We start from the raw sequence: 21,265 nt of genomic DNA, 5'->3' as shown, positions 1-21,265 counted from the left end.
TTATTTTAAATACATTTACAAAAGTCTAAACCCTGTTTTTGCTTTGTTACGATGATGTATTGTGTGTAAATTAATGAGGAAAACAGTTCATTTAATACATTTTAGAACAAGGCTGGAACTTAACAAAAGGGGGGAAAAGTCAAGTGGTCTGAATACTTTCGAATGCGTTCTATGTAGGGCAGACAATTGACTCATATTCCACATCAATCTGACCATGCAATATTGGGTTACATTACTTTATTGGGTTACATTACTTTCATGTCAAAATATCTATAGATTTAACCGCTTTTGCAGTAAAATAGTTTAACACAAGCATCATTTTGAATAATGGGAGACCTTGGTGGAGTTTTGTTATACCTCGGGTAGAGGGGTAGAGGTATCACATTTTTTGTTGGGTGAGGGGGGGGGGACTTGCCACTTATAGATCGAGCCATCTCCATATCTCCATATCAAATCATATTTTGCACATGTTATTGTGGTTGTAGTGAAAATGCTTGAGCTCCTAGCTCCAACAGTGCAGTAATATATAACAATACACATCTAAAAGTGAAAGAATGGAACAAAGAAATACAGTGCCTTGCGAAAGTATTCGGCCCCCTTGAACTTTGCGACCTTTTGCCACATTTCAGGCTTCAAACATAAAGATATAAAACTGTATTTTTTTTGTGAAGAATCAACAACAAGTGGGACACAATCATGAAGTGGAACGACATTTATTGGATATTTCAAACTTTTTTAACAAATCAAAAACTGAAAAATTGGGCGTGCAAAATTATTCAGCCCCTTTACTTTCAGTGCAGCAAACTCTCTCCAGAAGTTCAGTGAGGATCTCTGAATGATCCAATGTTGACCTAAATGACTAATGATGATAAATAAAATCCACCTGTGTGTAATCAAGTCTCCGTATAAATGCACCTGCACTGTGATAGTCTCAGAGGTCCGTTAAAAGCGCAGAGAGCATCATGAAGAACAAGGAACACACCAGGCAGGTCCGAGATACTGTTGTGAAGAAGTTTAAAGCCGGATTTGGATACAAAAAGATTTCCCAAGCTTTAAACATCCCAAGGAGCACTGTGCAAGCGATAATATTGAAATGGAAGGAGTATCAGACCACTGCAAATCTACCAAGACCTGGCCGTCCCTCTAAACTTTCAGCTCATACAAGGAGAAGACTGATCAGAGATGCAGCCAAGAGGCCCATGATCACTCTGGATGAACTGCAGGGATCTACAGCTGAGGTGGGAGACTCTGTCCATAGGACAACAATCAGTCGTATATTGCACAAATCTGGCCTTTATGGAAGAGTGGCAAGAAGAAAGCCATTTCTTAAAGATATCCATAAAAAGTGTTGTTTTAAAGTTTGCTACAAGCCACCTGGGAGACACACCAAACATGTGGAAGAAGGTGCTCTGGTCAGATGAAACCAAAATTGAACTTTTTGGCAACAATGCAAAACGTTATGTTTGGCGTAAAAGCAACACAGCTCATCACCCTGAACACACCATGCCCACTGTCAAACATGGTGGTGGCAGCATCATGGTTTGGGCCTGCTTTTCTTCAGCAGGGACAGGGAAGATGGTTAAAATTGATGGGAAGATGGATGGAGCCAAATACAGGACCATTCTGGAAGAAAACCTGATGGAGTCTGCAAAAGACCTGAGACTGGGACGGAGATTTGTCTTCCAACAAGACAATGATCCAAAACATAAAGCAAAATCTACAATGGAATGGTTCAAAAATAAACATATCCAGGTGTTAGAATGGCCAAGTCAAAGTCCAGACCTGAATCCAATCAAGAATCTGTGGAAAGAACTGAAAACTGCTGTTCACAAATGCTCTCCATCCAACCTCACTGAGCTCGAGCTGTTTTGCAAGGAGGAATGGGAAAAGATTTCAGTCTCTCGATGTGCAAAACTGATAGAGACATACCCCAAGCGACTTACAGATGTAATCGCAGCAAAAGGTGGCGCTACAAAGTATTAACTTAAGGGGGCTGAATAATTTTGCACGCCCAATTTTTCAGTTTTTGATTTGTTAAAAAAGCTTGAAATATCCAATAAATGTCGTTCCACTTCATGATTGTGTCCCACTTGTTGTTGATTCTTCACAAAAAAATACAGTTTTATATCTTTATGTTTGAAGCCTGAAATGTGGCAAAAGGTCGCAAAGTTCAAGGGGGCCGAATACTTTCGCAAGGCACTGTATATAAATATTAGGACGAGCAATGTCGGAGTGGCTTTGGCTAAAATACAGTAGAATAGAATACAGTATATAGATATGAGATGAGTAAAGCAGCATGTAAACATTATTAAAGTGACCAGTGATTCCATGTCTATGTAAATAGGGCAGCAGCCTCTAAGGTGCAGGGTTGAATAACCGGGTGGATGCCGGCTAGTGATGGCTATTTAACAGTCTGATGGCCTTGAGAAAGAAGCTGTTTTTCAGTCCCTCGGTCCCAGCTTTGATGCACCTGTGCTGACCTCATTTTCTGGATGATAGCGGGGTGAACAGGCTGTGGCTTGGGTGGTTGATGATCTTTTTAGCAGTCCTGTGACATCGGGTGCTGTAGGTGTCCCGGAGGGTGTGCCCCCAGTGATGCGTTGTGCAGACCGTACCAGCTTCTGGAGAGCCCTGCGGTTATGGGTGGTGCAGACCGTACCAGCCTCTGGAGAGCCCTGCGGTTATGGGTGGTGCAGACCGTACCAGCCTCTGGAGAGCCCTGCGGTTATGGGTGGTGCAGTCCGTACCAGCCTCTGGAGAGCCCTGCGGTTATGGGTGGTGCAGACCGTACCAACCTCTGGAGAGCCCTGCGGTTATAGGTGGTGCAGAACGTACCAGCCTCTGGAGAGCCCTGCGGTTATGGGTTATGGGTGATGCAGTTGCCGTACCAGGCGGTGATAGAATGCTCTCAATTGTGCATCTGTAAAGTTTCTGAGGGTCTTAGGGGCAAAGCAGAATTGCTTTGGTCCCCTGAAGTTGAAGAGGCGCTGTCACGCCTTCTTCACCACACTGTCTCTGTAGGTGGACCATTTCAGATCGTCAGTGATGTGTACGCCGAGGAACTTGAAGCTTTCCACCTTCTTCGCTGCTGTCCCGTCAATATGGATAGAGGCATGCTCCCTCTGCTGTTTCCTGAAGTCCACAATCAGCTCCTTTGTTTTGTTGACGTCTAGAGAGGTTATTTTCCTGGCCCCACTCTGTCAAGGCCCTCACCACCTCCTTGTAGGCTGTCTTGTCATTGTTGGTAATCAGGCCTACTAATGTTGTCTCATTTGCAAATTTGATGGTTGAGTTGGAGCAGTGCGTGGCCACACAGTCATGGGTGAACAGGGAGTACAGGAGGGGGCTGAGCACGTAACATTGTGGGTCCCCAGTGTTGAGGATCAGCCAAGTGGAGGTGTTGTTTCCTACCTTCACCACCTGGGGGCGGCCCATCAGGAAGTCCAGGACTCCGTTGCACATGGCGGAGTTCAGACCCATGGGCCTCGAGCTTAATGATGAGCTTGGATGGTACTATGGTGTTGAAGGCTGAGCTGTAGTCAATGAACAGCATTCTGACATAGGTATTCCTCTTGTCCATGCGGGATCGGACAGTCTGCAGTGCGATGGCATCGTCTGTAGATCTATTGGGACGTTAAGCAAGTTGAAGTGGGTCTATTGTGTCAGGTAAGGTAGACGTGATATGATCCTTAACCAGCCTCTCAAATCAAAACACTGCATGATGACAGAAGTGAGTGCTACAGGGTGATAGTTCAGTTACCTTTGATTTCTTGGGTAGGAACAATGGTGGACATCTTGAAGCAAGTGGGGGACAGCAGACTGGGACAGGGAGAGATTGAGTATGTCCGTAAACACTCCAGCCAGCTGGAGCATGCTCTGAGGACTCTAGGTTTTGTGTAGGTTTTAATGGTCACCATGGGAACAACACACCCTATACACATATCCAGTCCCAATCAGGTCTACACACACAGGACTAGGAGAGTTGGGAAAATGATATGTTCTAAGGCAGGGCTTTCCAACCCTTTCCCTGGAGAGCTACCCTCCTGTATATTTTCACTCTAACCCTGTCCCCTACCCTCCTGTATATTTTCACTCTAACCCTGTCCCCTACCCTTCTGTATATTTTCACTCTAACCCTGTCCCCTACCCTCCTGTATATTTTCACTCCAACCCTGTCCCCTACCCTCCTGTATATTTTCACTCCAACCCTGTCCTCTACCCTCCTGTATATTTTCACTCTAACCCTGTCCTCTACCCTCCTGTATATTTTCACTCCAACCCTCTTCTCTACCCTCCTGTATATTTTCACTACAACCCTCTTCTCTACCCTCCTGTATATTTTCACTCTAACCCTGTCCTCTACCCTCCTGTATATTTTCACTCCAACCCTGTCCCCAACCCTCCTGTATATTTTCACTCCAACCCTGTCCCCTACCCTCCTGTATATTTTCACTACAACCCTGTCCCCTACTCTCCTGTATATTTTCACTCTAACCCTGTCCTCTACCCTCCTGTATATTTTCACTCCAACCCTGTCCCCTACCCTCCTGTATATTTTCACTCCAACCCTGTCCTCTACCCTCCTGTATATTTTCACTCCAACCCTGTCCCCTACCCTCCTGTATATTTTCACTCTAACCCTGTCCTCTACCCTCCTGTATATTTTCACTCCAACCCTGTCCCCAACCCTCCTGTATATTTTCACTCCAACCCTGTCCCCTACCCTCCTGTATATTTTCACTACAACCCTGTCCCCTACCCTCCTGTATATTTTCACTCTAACCCTGTCCTCTACCCTCCTGTATATTTTCACTCCAACCCTGTCCCCTACCCTCCTGTATATTTTCACTCCAACCCTGTCCCCTACCCTCCTGTATATTTTCACTCCAACCCTGTCCCCTACCCTCCTGTATATTTTCACTACAACCCTGTCCTCTACCCTCCTGTATATTTTCACTCCAACCCTGTCCCCTACCCTCCTGTATATTTTCACTCCAACCCTGTCCCCTACCCTCCTGTATATTGTCACTACAACCCTGTCCTCTACCCTCCTGTATATTTTCACTCCAACCCTGTCCCCTACCCTTGTGTATATTTTCACTCTAACCCTGTCCCCTACCCTCCTGTATATTTCCACTCTAACCCTGTCCCCTACCCTCCTGTATATTTTCACTCCAACCCTGTCCCCTACCCTCCTGTATATTTTCACTACAACCCTCTTCTCTACCCTCCTGTATATTTTCACTCCAACCCTGTCCCCTACCCTCCTGTATATTTTCACTCCAACCCTGTTCCCTACCCTCCTGTATATTTTCACTCTAACCCTGTCCTCTACCCTCCTGTATATTTTCACTCCAACCCTGTCCCCTACCCTCCTGTATATTTTCACTCCAACCCAGGTGTAACTAACCTGATTCAGCTTATCAACCAGCTAATTATTAGATTTGGATGTTGGAAAAACCCCCCACAGGACTGTAGCTCTCCAGGAACAGGGTTGGAGAGGCTGGTTGTCAGGCCGTGTGCGTCCGCGGAGAGTTGGGTCTGCTGTTGAGGAGACACTGCAGCAGGGTTGTGCAGGCTAGTCACATGGTCAACCCGGTCTTTGAACGTCCTCTCTGTCCGTTGCGCTGTCATACTTTAGCTGTTGGCATGTTTTGTCTACTTCATGTGAAATGCTAACCTTTTGTCATAATGGACCAACGCTGCACAGAATCCCTCCTTAATGACATGCATTCTCTCTCTGCAGCATTTTCAGCTGGCTTTGATTGACTCCAACCCCTGCACTTTGTCCAAAGCTGAAAGTAAGAACCATTACATCCCCATTTCTCTCTTCTACACTCACACTCAAGCACACCATTCCTCTCCTGTTTGGTACCGTCACTGAAACCCCAATGAATTCCCCTTCCTGTTTTTTTCCCCCAGTATGTGGAGTTATGTACTCACTGGTTATGTGAGATGATGCATTATCCATAATGACAGTGTCAGGTTGACTTGGTCATTTGTCAGTGTTAACCCACGTAAAGGAAAGGGCACAGAACGCTGTCTGGGTATTTTTATAATTTCATTATATACTCCCGGTTGCCGTGCCATTTCCCCATGGTCTGTATGCCTGACCCTGGGGTTTTCAAGGCGACACACACACACGCTCATTCCGACCACCTGCCTGAGATTGAGTTGCCTAGGAGACCACATTAGAAGGGATCGGCAGAGAGCTGCTCGCTAGAGCTCAGACTCTGCCACACGTACATGTGAGCAATTTTATATACACACACACATTGGGGACCTAACTTCTCTCCCATCTGTAGTCACACACCATGCAGACTCCTTCCGTCTGCACCCAGGGACTCAGAAGCAGTACCACAGGGGGAGTCAGAAGCAGTACCACAGGGAGAGTCAGAAGCAGTACCACAGGGGGGAGTCAGAAGCAGTACCACAGGGGGGAGTCAGAAGCAGTACCACAGGGGGGAGTCAGAAGCAGTACCACAGGGGGGAGTCAGAAGCAGTACCACAGGGGGGAGTCAGAAGCAGTACCACAGGGGGGAGTCAGAAGCAGTACCACAGGGGGGAGTCAGAAGCAGTACCACGGGTGGGAGTCAGAAGCAGTACCACGGGTGGGAGTCAGAAGCAGTACCACGGGTGGGAGTCAGAAGCAGTACCACGGGTGGGAGTCAGAAGCAGTACCACGGGGGGGAGTCAGAAGCAGTACCACGGGGGGAGTCAGAAGCAGTACCACGGGGGGGAGTCAGAAGCAGTACCACGGGGGGGAGTCAGAAGCAGTACCACGGGGGGGAGTCAGAAGCAGTACCACGGGGGGGAGTCAGAAGCAGTACCACAGGTGGGAGTCAGAAGCAGTACCACAGGTGGGAGTCAGAAGCAGTACCACAGGTGGGAGTCAGAAGCAGTACCACAGGGGGGAGTCAGAAGCAGTACCACAGGGGGGAGTCAGAAGCAGTACCACAGGGGGGAGTCAGAAGCAGTACCACAGGGGGGAGTCAGAAGCAGTACCACAGGGGGGAGTCAGAAGCAGTACCACAGGGGGGAGTCAGAAGCAGTACCACAGGGGGGAGTCAGAAGCAGTACCACAGGGGGGAGTCAGAAGCAGTACCACAGGGGGGAGTCAGAAGCAGTACCACAGGGGGGAGTCAGAAGCAGTACCACAGGTGGGAGTCAGAAGCAGTACCACAGGTGGGAGTCAGAAGCAGTACCACAGGGGGGAGTCAGAAGCAGTACCACAGGGGGGAGTCAGAAGCAGTACCACGGGGGGGAGTCAGAAGCAGTACCACGGGGGGGAGTCAGAAGCAGTACCACGGGGGGGAGTCAGAAGCAGTACCACGGGGGGGAGTCAGAAGCAGTACCACGGGGGGGAGTCAGAAGCAGTACCACGGGGGGGAGTCAGAAGCAGTACCACGGGGGGGAGTCAGAAGCAGTACCACGGGGGGGAGTCAGAAGCAGTACCACGGGGGGGAGTCAGAAGCAGTACCACGGGGGGGAGTCAGAAGCAGTACCACGGGGGGGAGTCAGAAGCAGTACCACGGGGGGGAGTCAGAAGCAGTACCACGGGGGGGAGTCAGAAGCAGTACCACGGGGGGGAGTCAGAAGCAGTACCACGGGGGGGAGTCAGAAGCAGTACCACGGGGGGGAGTCAGAAGCAGTACCACGGGGGGGAGTCAGAAGCAGTACCACGGGGGGGAGTCAGAAGCAGTACCACGGGGGGGAGTCAGAAGCAGTACCACGGGGGGGAGTCAGAAGCAGTACCACGGGGGGGAGTCAGAAGCAGTACCACGGGGGGAGTCAGAAGCAGTACCACAGGGGGGAGTCAGAAGCAGTACCACAGGGGGGAGTCAGAAGCAGTACCACAGGGGGGAGTCAGAAGCAGTACCACAGGGGGGAGTCAGAAGCAGTACCACAGGGGGGAGTCAGAAGCAGTACCACAAGGGGGAGTCAGATTTGGATTTATTTGCCATAGCTCTCTCTGTAAAAAAACAAACAAGTTTTTCTCCATTTCATGAATTTCTACCAGCTAGAGCTTCTGTTTGGTTTCATCACTAAGAGGAAATGTGAGAGAGCACAGTCCTCCAGTCCTTTGTATCAGTTTAACTCTCTCTTTCTATTTACAGTTCAGTTCCACATCGCTCATTTATATGAGATTCAGGTAAGAAATCCTTCCTTATTTCCCCTTTTTCTCTGGTGCTGGTAATGAAGGCTGCTGAGAAGTCTGCTGTACATTTTGGTGGTGGATAGGTTGAGTTGACCTCATAGATATTCGAGTGACCTAGTATCACTATATACCTTATAATATGGCCTATCTTCTAATCCCTTATCAGTTGTTGTCATTACTCCTAAAAGGGAAGGTAGCTGTGGTCTGTTTACCTTGTGGTCTGTTTACCTTGTGGTCTGTTTACCTTGTGGTCTGTTTACCTTGTGGTCTGCACAAACCGTTATTTCTTTGTCCTCTGTGACAGCAGGAAGTAGGCATATGCAAACTGAAACAAGGCAACAGTCAACATGTCGTCCGCCTCGAATGCGCCTGTTAGTGACAACTAGAAACATTAACAACATTTATTGTCAGCTGTATCTGTATGGAATTACTACACACACTTATAAAATGTTAACTTTTTGTGAATGCGCTTATCGAGTCAGTCAAAAGTTTGGACCTACTCATTCAAGGGTTTTTCTTTATTTTTTAACATTTTCTATAATGTGGAATAATAGTGAAGACATCTATGAAATAACACATATGGAATCATGTACTAACAAAAAAAGTGTTAAACAAAGTAGATTTTTGATTCTTCAAAGTCGCCACCCTTTGCCGTGATGACAGCTTTGCAAACTCTTGGCATTCCCTCAACCAGCTTTACGAGGAATGCTTTTCCAACAGTATTGAAGGAGTTCCCACATATGTTGGCTTGTTGGCTGCTTTTCCTTCACGGTCCAACTTATCCCAAACCATCTCAGTTGGGTTGAGGTCGGGTGATTGTGGAGGCCAGGTCATCTGATGCAGCACTCCATCACTCTCCTTCTTGGTCAAATAGCCCTTACACAGCCTGGAGGTGTGTTGGGTCATTGTCCTGTTGAAAAACAAATTATAGTCCCACTAAGCTCAAACCAGATGGGATGGTGTATCGCTGCAGAATGCTGTGGTAGCCATGTTGGTTAAGGGTGCCTTGAATTCTAAATAAATCACAGACGGTGTCACCAGCGAAGAATCCCCACACCATCACACCTCCTCCTCCATGCTTCATGGTGGGAACCACACATGTGGATATCATCCGTTCACCTTCTCTGCGTTTCATAAAGGCACAGCGGTTGGAACCAAAAATCTCAAATTTGGCTCATCAGACCAAAGGACAGATTTCCACCGGTCTAATGTCCATTGCTCATGTTTCTTGGCCCAAGCAAGTCTCTTCTTATTGGTGTCCTTTAGTAGTGGTTTCTTTGCAGCAATTTGACCTATAAAAGGCCTGATTCACGCAGTCTCCTCTGAATAGTTGTTGAGATGTCTGTTACTTGAACTCTGATTTCTGGATTGACTGACCTTCATGTCTTAAAGTAATGATGGACTGTAATTTCTCTTTGCTTATTAGAGCTGTTCTTGCCATAATATAGATTTGGTATTTGGTATCTTCTGTATACCACCCCTACCTTGTCACAACACAACTGATTAGCTCATGCATTAAGAAGGACAGATATTCCATAAATTAACTGAAATGCATTCCAGGTGACTACCTCATGAAGCTGGTTGAGAGAATGCCCCCCCCCCCCCCCCCAAGTGAGGAGCAAAAACCCGCAGACACTTGGCTCTCCAAGGAATGACTTTGACGTGTTCGATTTTGGTGAAAAACAAAACTGACCTTAGATCAGTGTCCAGTGACAACGTGAACCAGGAGAACTCTACAGCTCCAGTCGCAGTGCTCTTCTAACCTGCTATAGTCTGCCTCAACCCCCCCCCCCCACTCACTCCTCATCCAATCAGCTCTTCTCTGCCATGCCTAGAGCTGTGGTGATGTCAGGGAAACAACAAATAGTTTCAAATGTCCATGGATAATGAGGTGTTTTAGGGGCGAACATGGTTATTTGCTGGATAGTAGACATGTTCAGTTGGTAAGACAGCTACTGCTTGGTAACACCTTGCTTTTGGTCCCTGAAACACACTGTGGTGACATCAAGCCAGAGGACGGCTACCTGCCCTGCTGCTTTTAGGCGTTCGCGGTGTGTCCAAAGCTTTAGAATGAGTTGAATTTCAGATGTACAGTCAGTAGGACTAGTTTTAATCAGCCTTTGAAACATATATTGACTCCTCGTGGCTGTTGTCCCTCTGCAGCAGACATGGTGAGCAATATGTTTGGAACATCGAATCGCAATAAAATCTCAGTATCGAATCGCAATACATATAAACTCAGCCAAAAAAGAAAGTCCCTTTTTCAGGACCCTTACATTTTCATTGTAAAAGGTTTAAACACTTTCCCATGCTTGTTCAATGAACCATAAACAATTAATGAACATCTACCTGTGGAACGATCGTTAAGACAAGAACAGCTTACAGACGGTAGGCAAGGTCATAGTTATGAAAACTTAGGACACTAATGAGGCCTTTCTACTGACTCTGGAAAAACACCAAAAGAAAGATGCCCAGGGTCCCTGCTCATCTGTGTGAACGTGCCTTAGACATGCTGCAAGGAGGCATGAGTACTGCAGATGTGGCCAGGACAATAAATTGCAATGCTCATACTGTGAGATGCCTAAGACAGCGCTACAGGGAGACAGGGCGAACAGCACTGAAGGTGGGATAATACACACACTTTTTCCCACAATCACGTGGAGTAGCTAGCCAAATAGAAAAAGTAGCCAGCCAGGTCCCCCGACCAAGCTGTATTTTGGTGGCCTCTGGTACGTTCTAATGCTAGATTGTATTTTCAACCAGCAACTATCAGGAAATAACACTGAATTTAAAAAAATGTCACACTTTTAGTGTTAGTTTCATTAACTGTTGTACATTATGATATAAAACCCCAGACAAACATTATTTCTACTGCTGACTTCCACAGGCTTCACGCTTCCTTTTTAAGAGGCACTTTCTCAGCTTTCTGCAATACAGGTATGAAGCAGGTGTTCACTTTAAAAACAATTCAATCTATATCATATTTCAAATCAAAATCCAATAACATTTTTTGTCACATGCTTTGTAAACAACGGTGAAATGCTTACGAGCACTTCCCAACAAAGAAACATACATTATAGAAACATTTTAACACAAGAAATAAATATAAAAATTATAACAATAATTAAATGAGTAATGATAACTTGGCTATATACACGGGGTACCAAGTCGATGTGCAGGTGTACAAGGTAATTGAGGTACATAGACAGTGCCTTCAGAAAGTATTCTCTCCCCTTGACTCTGTCTGTTACAACAAAAGTGTCCTTGGGTTTTCGCTCCTCCCTTGTTCTTGATTGATGAAATGAGGTCACTAATTAGTAAGGAACTCCTCTCACCTGGTTGTCTGTCTTAATTGAAAGGAAAAAAACAAAAACCCGCAGACACTAGACCCTCCATGGAATGAGTTTAACATCTCTGTGTTTTACAGCCTGAATTTAAAATATATTCAATTGATGTTGCGGTAGAGGTTGTTGTCCTGGCACCACACTGCCAGGTCTCTGACTTCCCTGTATGCTCTCTCATCGTCTTCAGACCTACTACCGTTGTGTCGTCTCCAAACTTAATGATGGTGTTGGAGTCGTGCGGGCCCATGCAGTTGTGGGTGTACAGGAGGGGACTAAGCATGCACCCCTGAGGGGCCCCCTTGTTAAGGGTCAGCGTGGCGGATGTGTTGTTGCCTACCGTCACCAACCTGGGGGGAGGGGGCTTTAGGAAGTTCAGGATTCAGTTGCAGAGAGGTGTTTTTTCTTCCCCCAGGGTCCTTAGCTTAGTAATGAGCTTGGAGGGCACAATGGAGTTGAACACTGAGCTGCAGCCAATGAACAGCATTCTCACATAGGTGTTCCTTTCGTCCAGTTGAGAAAGGGTATAGAAAGGGTATTGTTGGGGCAGTAAGCAAGTTGTTGTGTCTGGGATGATGGTGTAGTAGATGTGAGCCATTATCAGCCTTTCAAAGCATGTCATGGCTACAGATGTTACAGTGCTACAGGGCGATAGTCATTTCGACAGGTTACCTTGGCATTCTTGAAGACAGGGACTATGGTGGTGTGCTTTAAAGTATGTAGATATATCAGACTGGGTCAAGGAGAGGTTGAAAATGTCATTGTAGATACTTGCCAGCTGGTCAGCGAATGCTCCGAGTACGAGTCCTGGTAACCCCTGCGGCCTTGTGAATGTTAAACTGTTTAAAGGTCTTTGGCTACAGAGCGTTTGATCACACAGTCATCCGGAACAGCTGGTGCTGTCATGCATGTTTCAGTGTTATTTGCCTCGAAGCGAGCATAGAAGGTATTTAGCACGTCTTGTAGGCTCGCATCACCGGACAACTTGTGGCTGTGTTTCCCTTTGTAATCCATGATAGTTTGCAAGCCCTGCCACATCAGTGTCCCGCTTATTGAAAGCAGCAGCTCTAGCCTTTAGGACATCCGAGTGGCACAGCGGTTTAAGGCACTGCATCTCAATGCAAGAGGTGTCACTACAGTCCCTGGTTTGAATCTAGGCTGTATCACATCCGGCCGTGATTGGGAGTCCCATAGGGCGGCACACAATTGGCCCAGCGTTGTCCGGGGGAGGCCGTCATTGTAAATAAGAATTTGTTCTTAACTGACTTGCCTAGTTAAATAAAGGTTACTTTTATATATATATGTCAAAAATTATGTTTAGCTCAGTGTGGATGTTGCCTGTAATCACTGTGGGGACAACGTCATTAATGCACTTATTAATGAAGCCGGTGACGGATGTGATAAACTCCTCAATGTCATCGAATCAATCCCGGAACATATTTCAGTCTGCTTCTTCCTGTTTGAGTTTTTGCTTATAAGCAGGAATCAGGAGGATAGAGTTATGGTCAGATTTGCCAAATGGAGGGTGAAGGAGAGCTTTGAATGCGTCTGATTGATTGTGCCAGTAAAGGTGATCTAGAGTTTTTTTCGCATCTAGTTGGACAGGTGACATGTTGGTAGAAATTGGGAATTCAGTTTTCCTGCATTAAAATCACCGGCCACTAGGGGCGCCTCCTCTGGGTGAGCATTTTCTTGTTTTCTTATGGCCCTATACATCTCATTGAGTGTCGCCTTAGTGCCAGCATCAGTTTTTGGTGGTAAACCAGCTACAAACAATATAGATAAACTCTCTTTCTAGATAGTGAGGTCTACAGCTTATCATGAGGTATTCTACCTCAGGCGAGCAGAACCTCGATACTTCCTCAATATTATAGATGGTGCACCAGCTGTTGTTAACAAAGAGACACACCCCCTCTGAGCTTCCCCGATGCAGCCGTTCTGTTCTGCTGATGTATAGAAAACCAGCTAGATTTTTATTTAACTTGTCCTTGTTCAGCCACGACCCAGCGACCCCTAGGATATTACAGCTCTTCATATCACGTTGATAGGATGGACTCGAATGGAGCTGATTCAGTTTACTCTCCAGTGATTGCATGTTCGCCAATAGAACTGTAGAGGCGTTTTATCCACGCTCCGACATTGTCTCGTTAGTTATCCCGCTCAGGGTCTCTGTAGCGACGTCTTCTCCTTTGAGTGTCAGTGTTTTGGGCCTGGTCTGCGATAATCGATGTCCTTCTCCTCCAACTCCAAGTAAAAGTTATTGTCCAAATGGAGGTTAGTGATAACTGTTCTGATGTCCAGAAGCCAAATGAACAGCTCTCTTACCGAGACAATTCGGGAGGCTACTGACAAGTCACTCACTTCAATGTCACTTTCTGGCAAGTCTGGATGGACTTCATATCGAAAAATGCAAACAAGATCTTTAGAGTACTTGTCTGGATGCGATACCATGGACATATAACTAGGTTGTATGATTAATGGTATGAGAGAGACTTTATTCAGTCAGTCCGACAACTTTTAGAAACAAGTCAAGCTTGCTGTTTGTCAATCAGAGCACAGTAAATAGTATGGGTTTGCCCACATGGCCTTACTCGTATCCATAAATTGACAGTTGATAATGGGATGGAATAATACTTGTGAATGAAAACAACAAAAGTGTTTTAATATGCTTAAGTAGATGTTGGCAAAATAACTACGTGCCCATTTTAACAGCTGCAGATTTTAGGCAGGGTGCGGGTGCGTGTGTCCAACTTGCAGCCGGCAGCCAAGTTTGCTGTCACTCAGTCAGAATCCGCATCACCTTTTCATATTTTTCCCTACTCATGCCTCGCTTGTTATATGTTATGCAAAATGATAGCTTGATAGCAAATGTTCTTCGGGCATGTGATCTACCATAGTAACAGGCAGCGGCAATCTAAATGATCAGACTGAAAACATGCAAGGGAATAGTGATTGGGTGAAATTATGAAGCGAGCGGATGGAGAAATACAACTTCACTCTATGCAATCAGAGCAGCAGGATCAACATACAGCCCGTCCTTCTCTTTACAATCAGAGCAGCAGGATCAACACACAGCCTGTCCTTCTCTTTACAATCAGAGCAGCAGGATCAACATACAGCCTGTCCTTCTCTTTACAATCAGAGCAGCAGGATCAACACACAGCCCGTCCTTCTCTTTACAGACGGCCACATGACTGATTAACATAAGAAGGATATCTGCTGGCACCCGAAGATGTATTAGTTTCAGATGATTCTTACAAAAAAAAAGAATAACATCATAGTCGTATACAGTAAATTGCCAGTTTTGTCCGACTATTTGGCATACCATTAGTAAATAACCTATACACAACCACGTGGCATTCGGAAAGTATTCAGATCCCTCAACTTTTTTGCTTACAGCCTTATTCTAAAATGGATGAAATAGTTAGATTTCCCTCATCAATCTGCACAAAATAACTCATGGCAAAGCAAAAACAGGTTTTTAGACATTCTTGATGTCTATTCTTTTTTTTAAATTTAAAAAAAAAAACTAAATCACATTTACATAAGTATTCAGACCCTTTACTCAGTACTTTGTTGAAGCACCTTTGGCATCGATTACAGCCTGGAGTCTTCTTGGGTATGACGCTACAAGCATGGCACACCTGAATTTGAGGAGTTTCTCCCATTCCTCTCTGCAGATCCTCTCAAGCTGTCAGGTTTGATGGGTAGCATCGCTACACAGCTATTTTCAGGTCTCCAGAGATGTTAGATCGGGTTCAAGTCCGGCCTATGGCTATTATGTACCCTACTCAGGGGGCGTGGTCAAGTTAACCCCTGCCTCACTGTGTATCAATGCTACAGTAGGTGTCTTTCTAGTGTTCTTTTTACAGACTTATCAACCGTAGCATATTTTATGTTCACTATTAAAGGTTTACTTTTGTAAATTACTTTTTCTAAAATAAGCTCAGCAAGTAGGCACTTGATGGGCACTTGTCAGCTGTTCAGAGCAAAAACGTGTGCTGTGTGAAGGCATCAACTCATGTACTGCTCCAGAAGTTGTGACTAGCGACAGCGTGGTGGTGCTTGGATGAACGGCCAGTCATATTGCTCAAATTCAAATGGCATGACATTTACACGTGTAGTCTTCAATGTTTCTTCAATGTTTTTAATGATTAGACTGTGACAGAGCAGGTAAATGTTCAACTGGAATGCAAAAACACTTCTGTACTCGGCGGTCCCGTTCTGTAGGCTTGTATGGTCTACCAGTTAGTGGCTGAGCCGTTGTTGCTCCTAGACGTTCCCACTTCACAATAACAGTACTTACAGTTGACCGGGGCAGTTCTAGCAGGGCAGAAATTTGACGAACTGACTTGTTGGAAAGGTGGTATCCTATGATGTTGCTACATTTATTTTTATAAACCTGTCAGCAACGGGTGTGGCTGAAATAGCCGAATCCACTAATTTGAATGGGTGTCCACATACTTTTAGCCTGTAGTGTATCTGAGGTGTCCAAACTTCTGTGTCTGACCAGTGAGACCATAAAACACACTGACTCTTTGGTCTGGCTTAAACATCCTTCCTCTCTCTCTTTTCCTCCCCCTCTCTCTCCCCCACTGTCATTTTGCAGAAGAAATTCAGAGCAGCAAAAGAAGCGTATGAGAATTTACTCCAGACAGAGAATCTTCCTGCACAGGTGAAGGCTGCTACACTGCAGCAACTAGGTAAGTCCTCTTTCCTCTCTCCTATGTACTACGGCATCGAAGACGATGCATTTGGGCTCGCTTGTTACAAACAATATGTCACTTGTCCTTTTGATAACATGAACCTATATTTTTCTTTTGAGTCTTGTTGAATATGTATCCTAGTTTGTTCTTGAAGGTTCTATTTAAAAAGTGCAGTCTTTTACATGTTATGTACAAAAAGTGTTTAACTTTCTAGAGCAGTGTCTATCAATAATAAATCGACTGTGTGGTGTTTTTAGTCGAAGTTACTTTATCACATTTATGCCTTTCTAGTACTTTGTATTTTATTTTTTATAAAATATATTTGTATTTTTATAAACAATACAAAACATACAAACATTACTGCATCACACCTGCCCATCTCCACTAGCCCCATCTCCACTAGCCCCATCTCCACTAGCCCCATCTCCACTAGCCCCATCTCCACTAGCCCCATCTCCACAAGCCCCATCTCCACTAGCCCCATCTCCACTAGCCCCATCTCCACTAGCCCCATCTCCACTAGCCCCATCTCCACTAGCCCCATCTCCACTAGCCCCATCTCCACTAGCCCCATATCCAGCACCCTAATACATTTCTTCCACATGTCCTCAAACTGCACCATTTGTTGCTGAAGGTACTACTATGTACCAGGTGTATAAGGCTGATGACACAGGATTGCATTGTGTTCTGGGAGAAGTTGTGCTCCTTGTTGTTTACCATATTCCCAACTGGACAGTATTCCCAGATCCCCACCTCTTCCCTGCTCCCATCACACGTTTCCCAAGCCTCCAGTCTCTCTCTGCCCTGGCCTGACTCATGCAACTGCTCATTATGGAGGTGTTAGTGTCTGTACCCCAACCCCCACGCTATACACACATACCTTCCCCGACTTAGTCCTCTCTGAACACAGACAGCTCTTGTTTTGTTTCTTGCCGTCTTCCCCCAGTTTGGGATGTTCCCTCGGGTCTGAAAAACATGATCTTTTTCTGCCCTGCCAGCCACCTTACTAGGGAACACAAGCGTTTCACTACACCAGCAATAACATCTGATAAATATGTGTGTGACCGATAAAATGTTATTTGGTGGTGGCCTTCCAGCAAGGCTCGCCACAACTGTTGTGTGGAGCGATGGGGAGATGTGTCTGTGTGTGTGCCCGTCCTTCGGGAGGTGTGTGTAGAGAGAGAGAGAGAGAGGTGGGAGCGACCCCAGGGGTGAGTTGTTTAGACCTTTGTAGACACGGATGATGTGTGTATGGACGACGAATCCCCCGCTCTCCTTCCCTCCCTCCCTCTTTCTCCTCCCTCTTCTTCAGAAAGCTCTAGATAGATGAGCCTTTTGGTCCTTTTTATGAGACTGGTGCTTTTACACACCAGGCAGACAGCAGTGTTCCCCTCTGTGACTGACAGTCTAGTGTAGTTTTCATATGTTGTGTATATTAGTGTAGTACTAGACCTGGTAATGGACTAGCAGAAGTACCTGCAGGATCAGTTGTGTTGACTTACTATTGGAGACAGTAAAGTGTGTAGTGGTTCTGTTGACCAACTAGCAGAAGGCTAGCCCTGGACCCAGACTAGCAGTGGTGTAAAGTGCAGTGGTTCTGTTGACCAGCTAGCAGAAAGCTAGCCCTGGACCCAGACTAGCAGTGGTTCTGTTGACCAGCTAGCAGAAGGCTAGCCCTGGACCCAGACTAGCAGTGGTTCTGTTGACCAGCTAGCAGAAGGCTAGCCCTGGACCCAGACTAGCAGTGGTTCTGTTGACCAACAAGCAGAAGGCTAGCCCTGGACCCAGACTAGCAGTGGTTCTGTTGACCAACTAGCAGAAGGCTAGCCCTGGACCCAGACGAGCAGTGGTTCTGTTGACCAGCTAGCAGAAGGCTAGCCCTGGACCCAGACGAGCAGTGGTTCTGTTGACCAGCTAGCAGAAGGCTAGCCCTGGACCCAGACTAGCAGTGGTTCTGTTGACCAGCTAGCAGAAGGCTAGCCCTGGACCCAGACTAGCAGTGGTGGTTGTTGGATCCTTCACCCTGCTAACTCCCCTGGTCTCCTCCAGGCTGGATGCATCACACAGTGGAGCTGTTAGGGGACCCAGGCTCCAAGGACAGCTATGCCATCCAGTGTCTGCAGAAGTCACTAGAAGCAGACCCCAACTCTGGACAGTCCTGGTACTTCCTCGGCAGGTAAAAGCATTTTATTTCATAGTGAATTCCTGCGGGCTCTTGTTTTCCTTTTAGCAAGTGTGTAAAAAACGTTAAACCGCTGTGTGTTGAATAAGACTCTGCCCTGAAGGTCTTTTCTCTCTGCAGCTCTTGTCTCAGCTGTTTCTCTACAATCTATAGGCCTAGAAACTGGAGCCGTTTCAGAGCTGCTGATTTATTATTGATCCAAGTCTGTACTCTCTGGGAAGACGGCGTGTTACACAGAGACCTATTGATTACTAGCTCTGTAAATCTGAGCTATTAATTAGATGGAATTGTTCCTTTCTGTTATTCCACACGCTTTTATGTAGTGCTTACTTATTGAAACCACTTGTTTTAGTATAGATCATTAGACCACAGTTGACCTGGTTTGGGAGACAGTGTTGCAGTGGATAGATGGCCTCCTGTCTGTGAATCCTGTAGTACAACTAAGGGCTGCAGCAGTATGTTGTTGTGTTAACGGCTCTGAGAGAAGTTAATGGCTAGCAAGTATGGTTTGGTAGGTTACTTTATAAATGTAATGTGTTAGTTACTAGTTACCTGTCCAAAATTGTAATCGGTAACTAACCTTTTGGATTACCCAAACGCAGTCATGTAATCTGATTACATTCCCCTTAAGAGGCATTAGAAGAAGACAAAATGTATGTTACCATTTGAACGACATCTATTGCAGGATAAATCAGGGTTAAAGTTCACATGGCTGTCCATATATGGATGTTATATTTTACTATATGGGTTGGTTATGTAGGCTTCTTCTAACCCATCACTTTCTACTAGATATAATAATATGATTAAATTACATCTTTACCTTAAAAACCAAAGTCTATCAGAATTCCAGTCATTCCAATACATTTTATACCCCTTGATTTTCAAGAATAGCACTTGGAAATATGAAGGTGTAGATTGGTCAAATTGTTTTGCCTGAGCATGACCCAAAACAAAGGATTTATTAGCCAGCCCTACTCTGTTGTTTATGATTTTGCAGTCATGGAGGACTGATTGGGCTCATTGATTCGAGTTGATAAATAAATGCTGCGCTCATGGAATGGCATGCTTTGAGCACTACTGAAAAGTGCTATTTACATATGAAAGATTAATGCCATATGCTGCATTTGCTATAGGCCTGTTTACCTTTTCGTTGGAGACACTGATATCTTGATAATATGCAGCTGTTTAAAGGGCAAATCAACAAATCTGTTTTGGTAAAACGCTGAGGGATGGGCCTGGAGAAATGTGACCACTCAGATTAATAGACAGAGCTATTAATGCAAGGACTGACCATCCATGATATGAAGATTATTGTTTTAACCATGTTATGAGGCTATACAGCATTTATTTACACTACCGGTCCAAAGTTTCAGAACACCTACTCATTCAAGGGTTTTTCTTGATTTTATACTATTTTCTACATTGTAGAATAATAGTTAAGACATCAAAACTATGAAAAAAAACATGGAATCATGTGTTAAATAGGGGTAAGTGTTAAACAAATCAAAATATATTTTATAAAATTATATAAATTTGCCTTCACGACAGCTTTGCACACTCTTGGCATTCTCTCAACCAGCTTCTCCTGGAATGCTTTTCCAACAGTCTTGAAGGAGTTCCCACATATGCTGAGCACTTGTTGGCTGCTTTTCCTACACGCTGTGGTCCAACTCACCCCAAACCATGTTATATTTGCGGTTCTGATGGAGTTGAAGTAAGCTTATGAAGTGCTTGTAAGTTATGTTATTCAAGAATCAGTGGGTATATATCCAGTGCCTTCAGCAGGGTTGCACATTTTGGGGAGTATTTAGGGGTGGAAACTTTCCATGGGAATTAACGGGAATATATGGGAATTAACGGAAATAGATGCAAATTAATATTAATACCATTTAAATGTAGATGTTTTTTGCATTGGATATATTTACCATATCATATGGAGACAAAGACATAAACCTTTTACCTTATCAAAAGTAGACATCATTGCAAATGATTAAATCCTTCCTGTAGCAATAAATCAAAAAAACAGTTTAGTTACGATTTTAACTTTAATTAAATGAGTTGACTCTTCACATGGGATGATTTCACTGAACAACAAAAGGGAATATTGAATGATCCACAATGATCCAGGAGTTTCAGGCTGCTTACCACTCTCTCCCAAAATACATCATCCAGGAGGATCCTCTCGATGGGGCTGTCCATATCGGCAGACTGTGATATGGCCATTTCTCGGAGAGACTCCTTCCCCTCCAGGAGACTGTCAAACATGATGACAACACCACCCCCAATCGGTGTTGCTGGGCTTCAATGTGGTGCTCTTATTCTTCTCACTTTGCTTGGTGAGGTAGATTGCTGCTATAACTTGATTATCCTTCACATACCTAACCAACTCCTTGGCTGTCTTGTAGAGTGTATCCATTGTTTTCAGTGCCATGATGTCCTTGAAGAGCAGATTCAATGCAGCCAATGGGTGTGATGTGAGGGTAGGACTCCTCCACTTTAGACCAATCAACCATGTTCACAGCATTGTCTGTCACCAGTGCAAATACCTTCTGCGGTCCAAGGTCATTGATGACTGCCTTCAGCTCATCTGCAATGTAGAGACCGTTGTGCCTGTCTCTTGTGTCTGTTCTCTTGTAGAATACTGGTTGAGGGGTGGAGATTATGTAGTTCATTCTTCCTTGCCCACGAACATTCAACGACCCATCAGAGATGATTGCAATAGTCTGCTTTCTCTATGATTTGCTTGACCTTCACTTGAACTCTGTGGAACTCTGCATTCAGTAAATGAGTAGATAAAGCATGTCTGGTTGGAGGGGTGTATGCTGGGCGAAGAACATTCAAAAATCTCTACCAATACACATTGCCTGTGAGCATCAGG

The 21,265-nt window shown here is 45.2% G+C and overlaps 1 protein-coding gene across 1 annotated transcript in view; it reads left to right on the top strand.

The window, feature by feature from the left end:
- Positions 1 to 5,745: 5,745 nt before the first annotated feature.
- LOC139398048 (lysine-specific demethylase 6A-like) overlaps positions 5,746 to 21,265 on the top strand; it is a gene marked incomplete at its 3' end in the record, with an annotated part of 46,349 nt that continues 30,829 nt past the window's right edge. Inside the window, exons 1-4 of the mRNA XM_071144292.1 lie at positions 5,746 to 5,801; positions 8,118 to 8,152; positions 16,109 to 16,202; positions 18,255 to 18,381. Coding sequence (XP_071000393.1) covers positions 18,260 to 18,381 — 122 coding nt within the window. The remainder of the gene's footprint in view (positions 5,802 to 8,117; positions 8,153 to 16,108; positions 16,203 to 18,254; positions 18,382 to 21,265) is intronic.

Source organism: Oncorhynchus clarkii, unplaced genomic scaffold, assembly GCF_045791955.1.
Source record: "Oncorhynchus clarkii lewisi isolate Uvic-CL-2024 unplaced genomic scaffold, UVic_Ocla_1.0 unplaced_contig_7132_pilon_pilon, whole genome shotgun sequence".
Taxonomy (NCBI): Eukaryota; Metazoa; Chordata; class Actinopteri; order Salmoniformes; family Salmonidae; genus Oncorhynchus; species Oncorhynchus clarkii.
The sequence above is the reverse complement of the archived record's forward strand: the minus strand, read 5'-3'. Positions and strand labels throughout refer to the sequence as shown.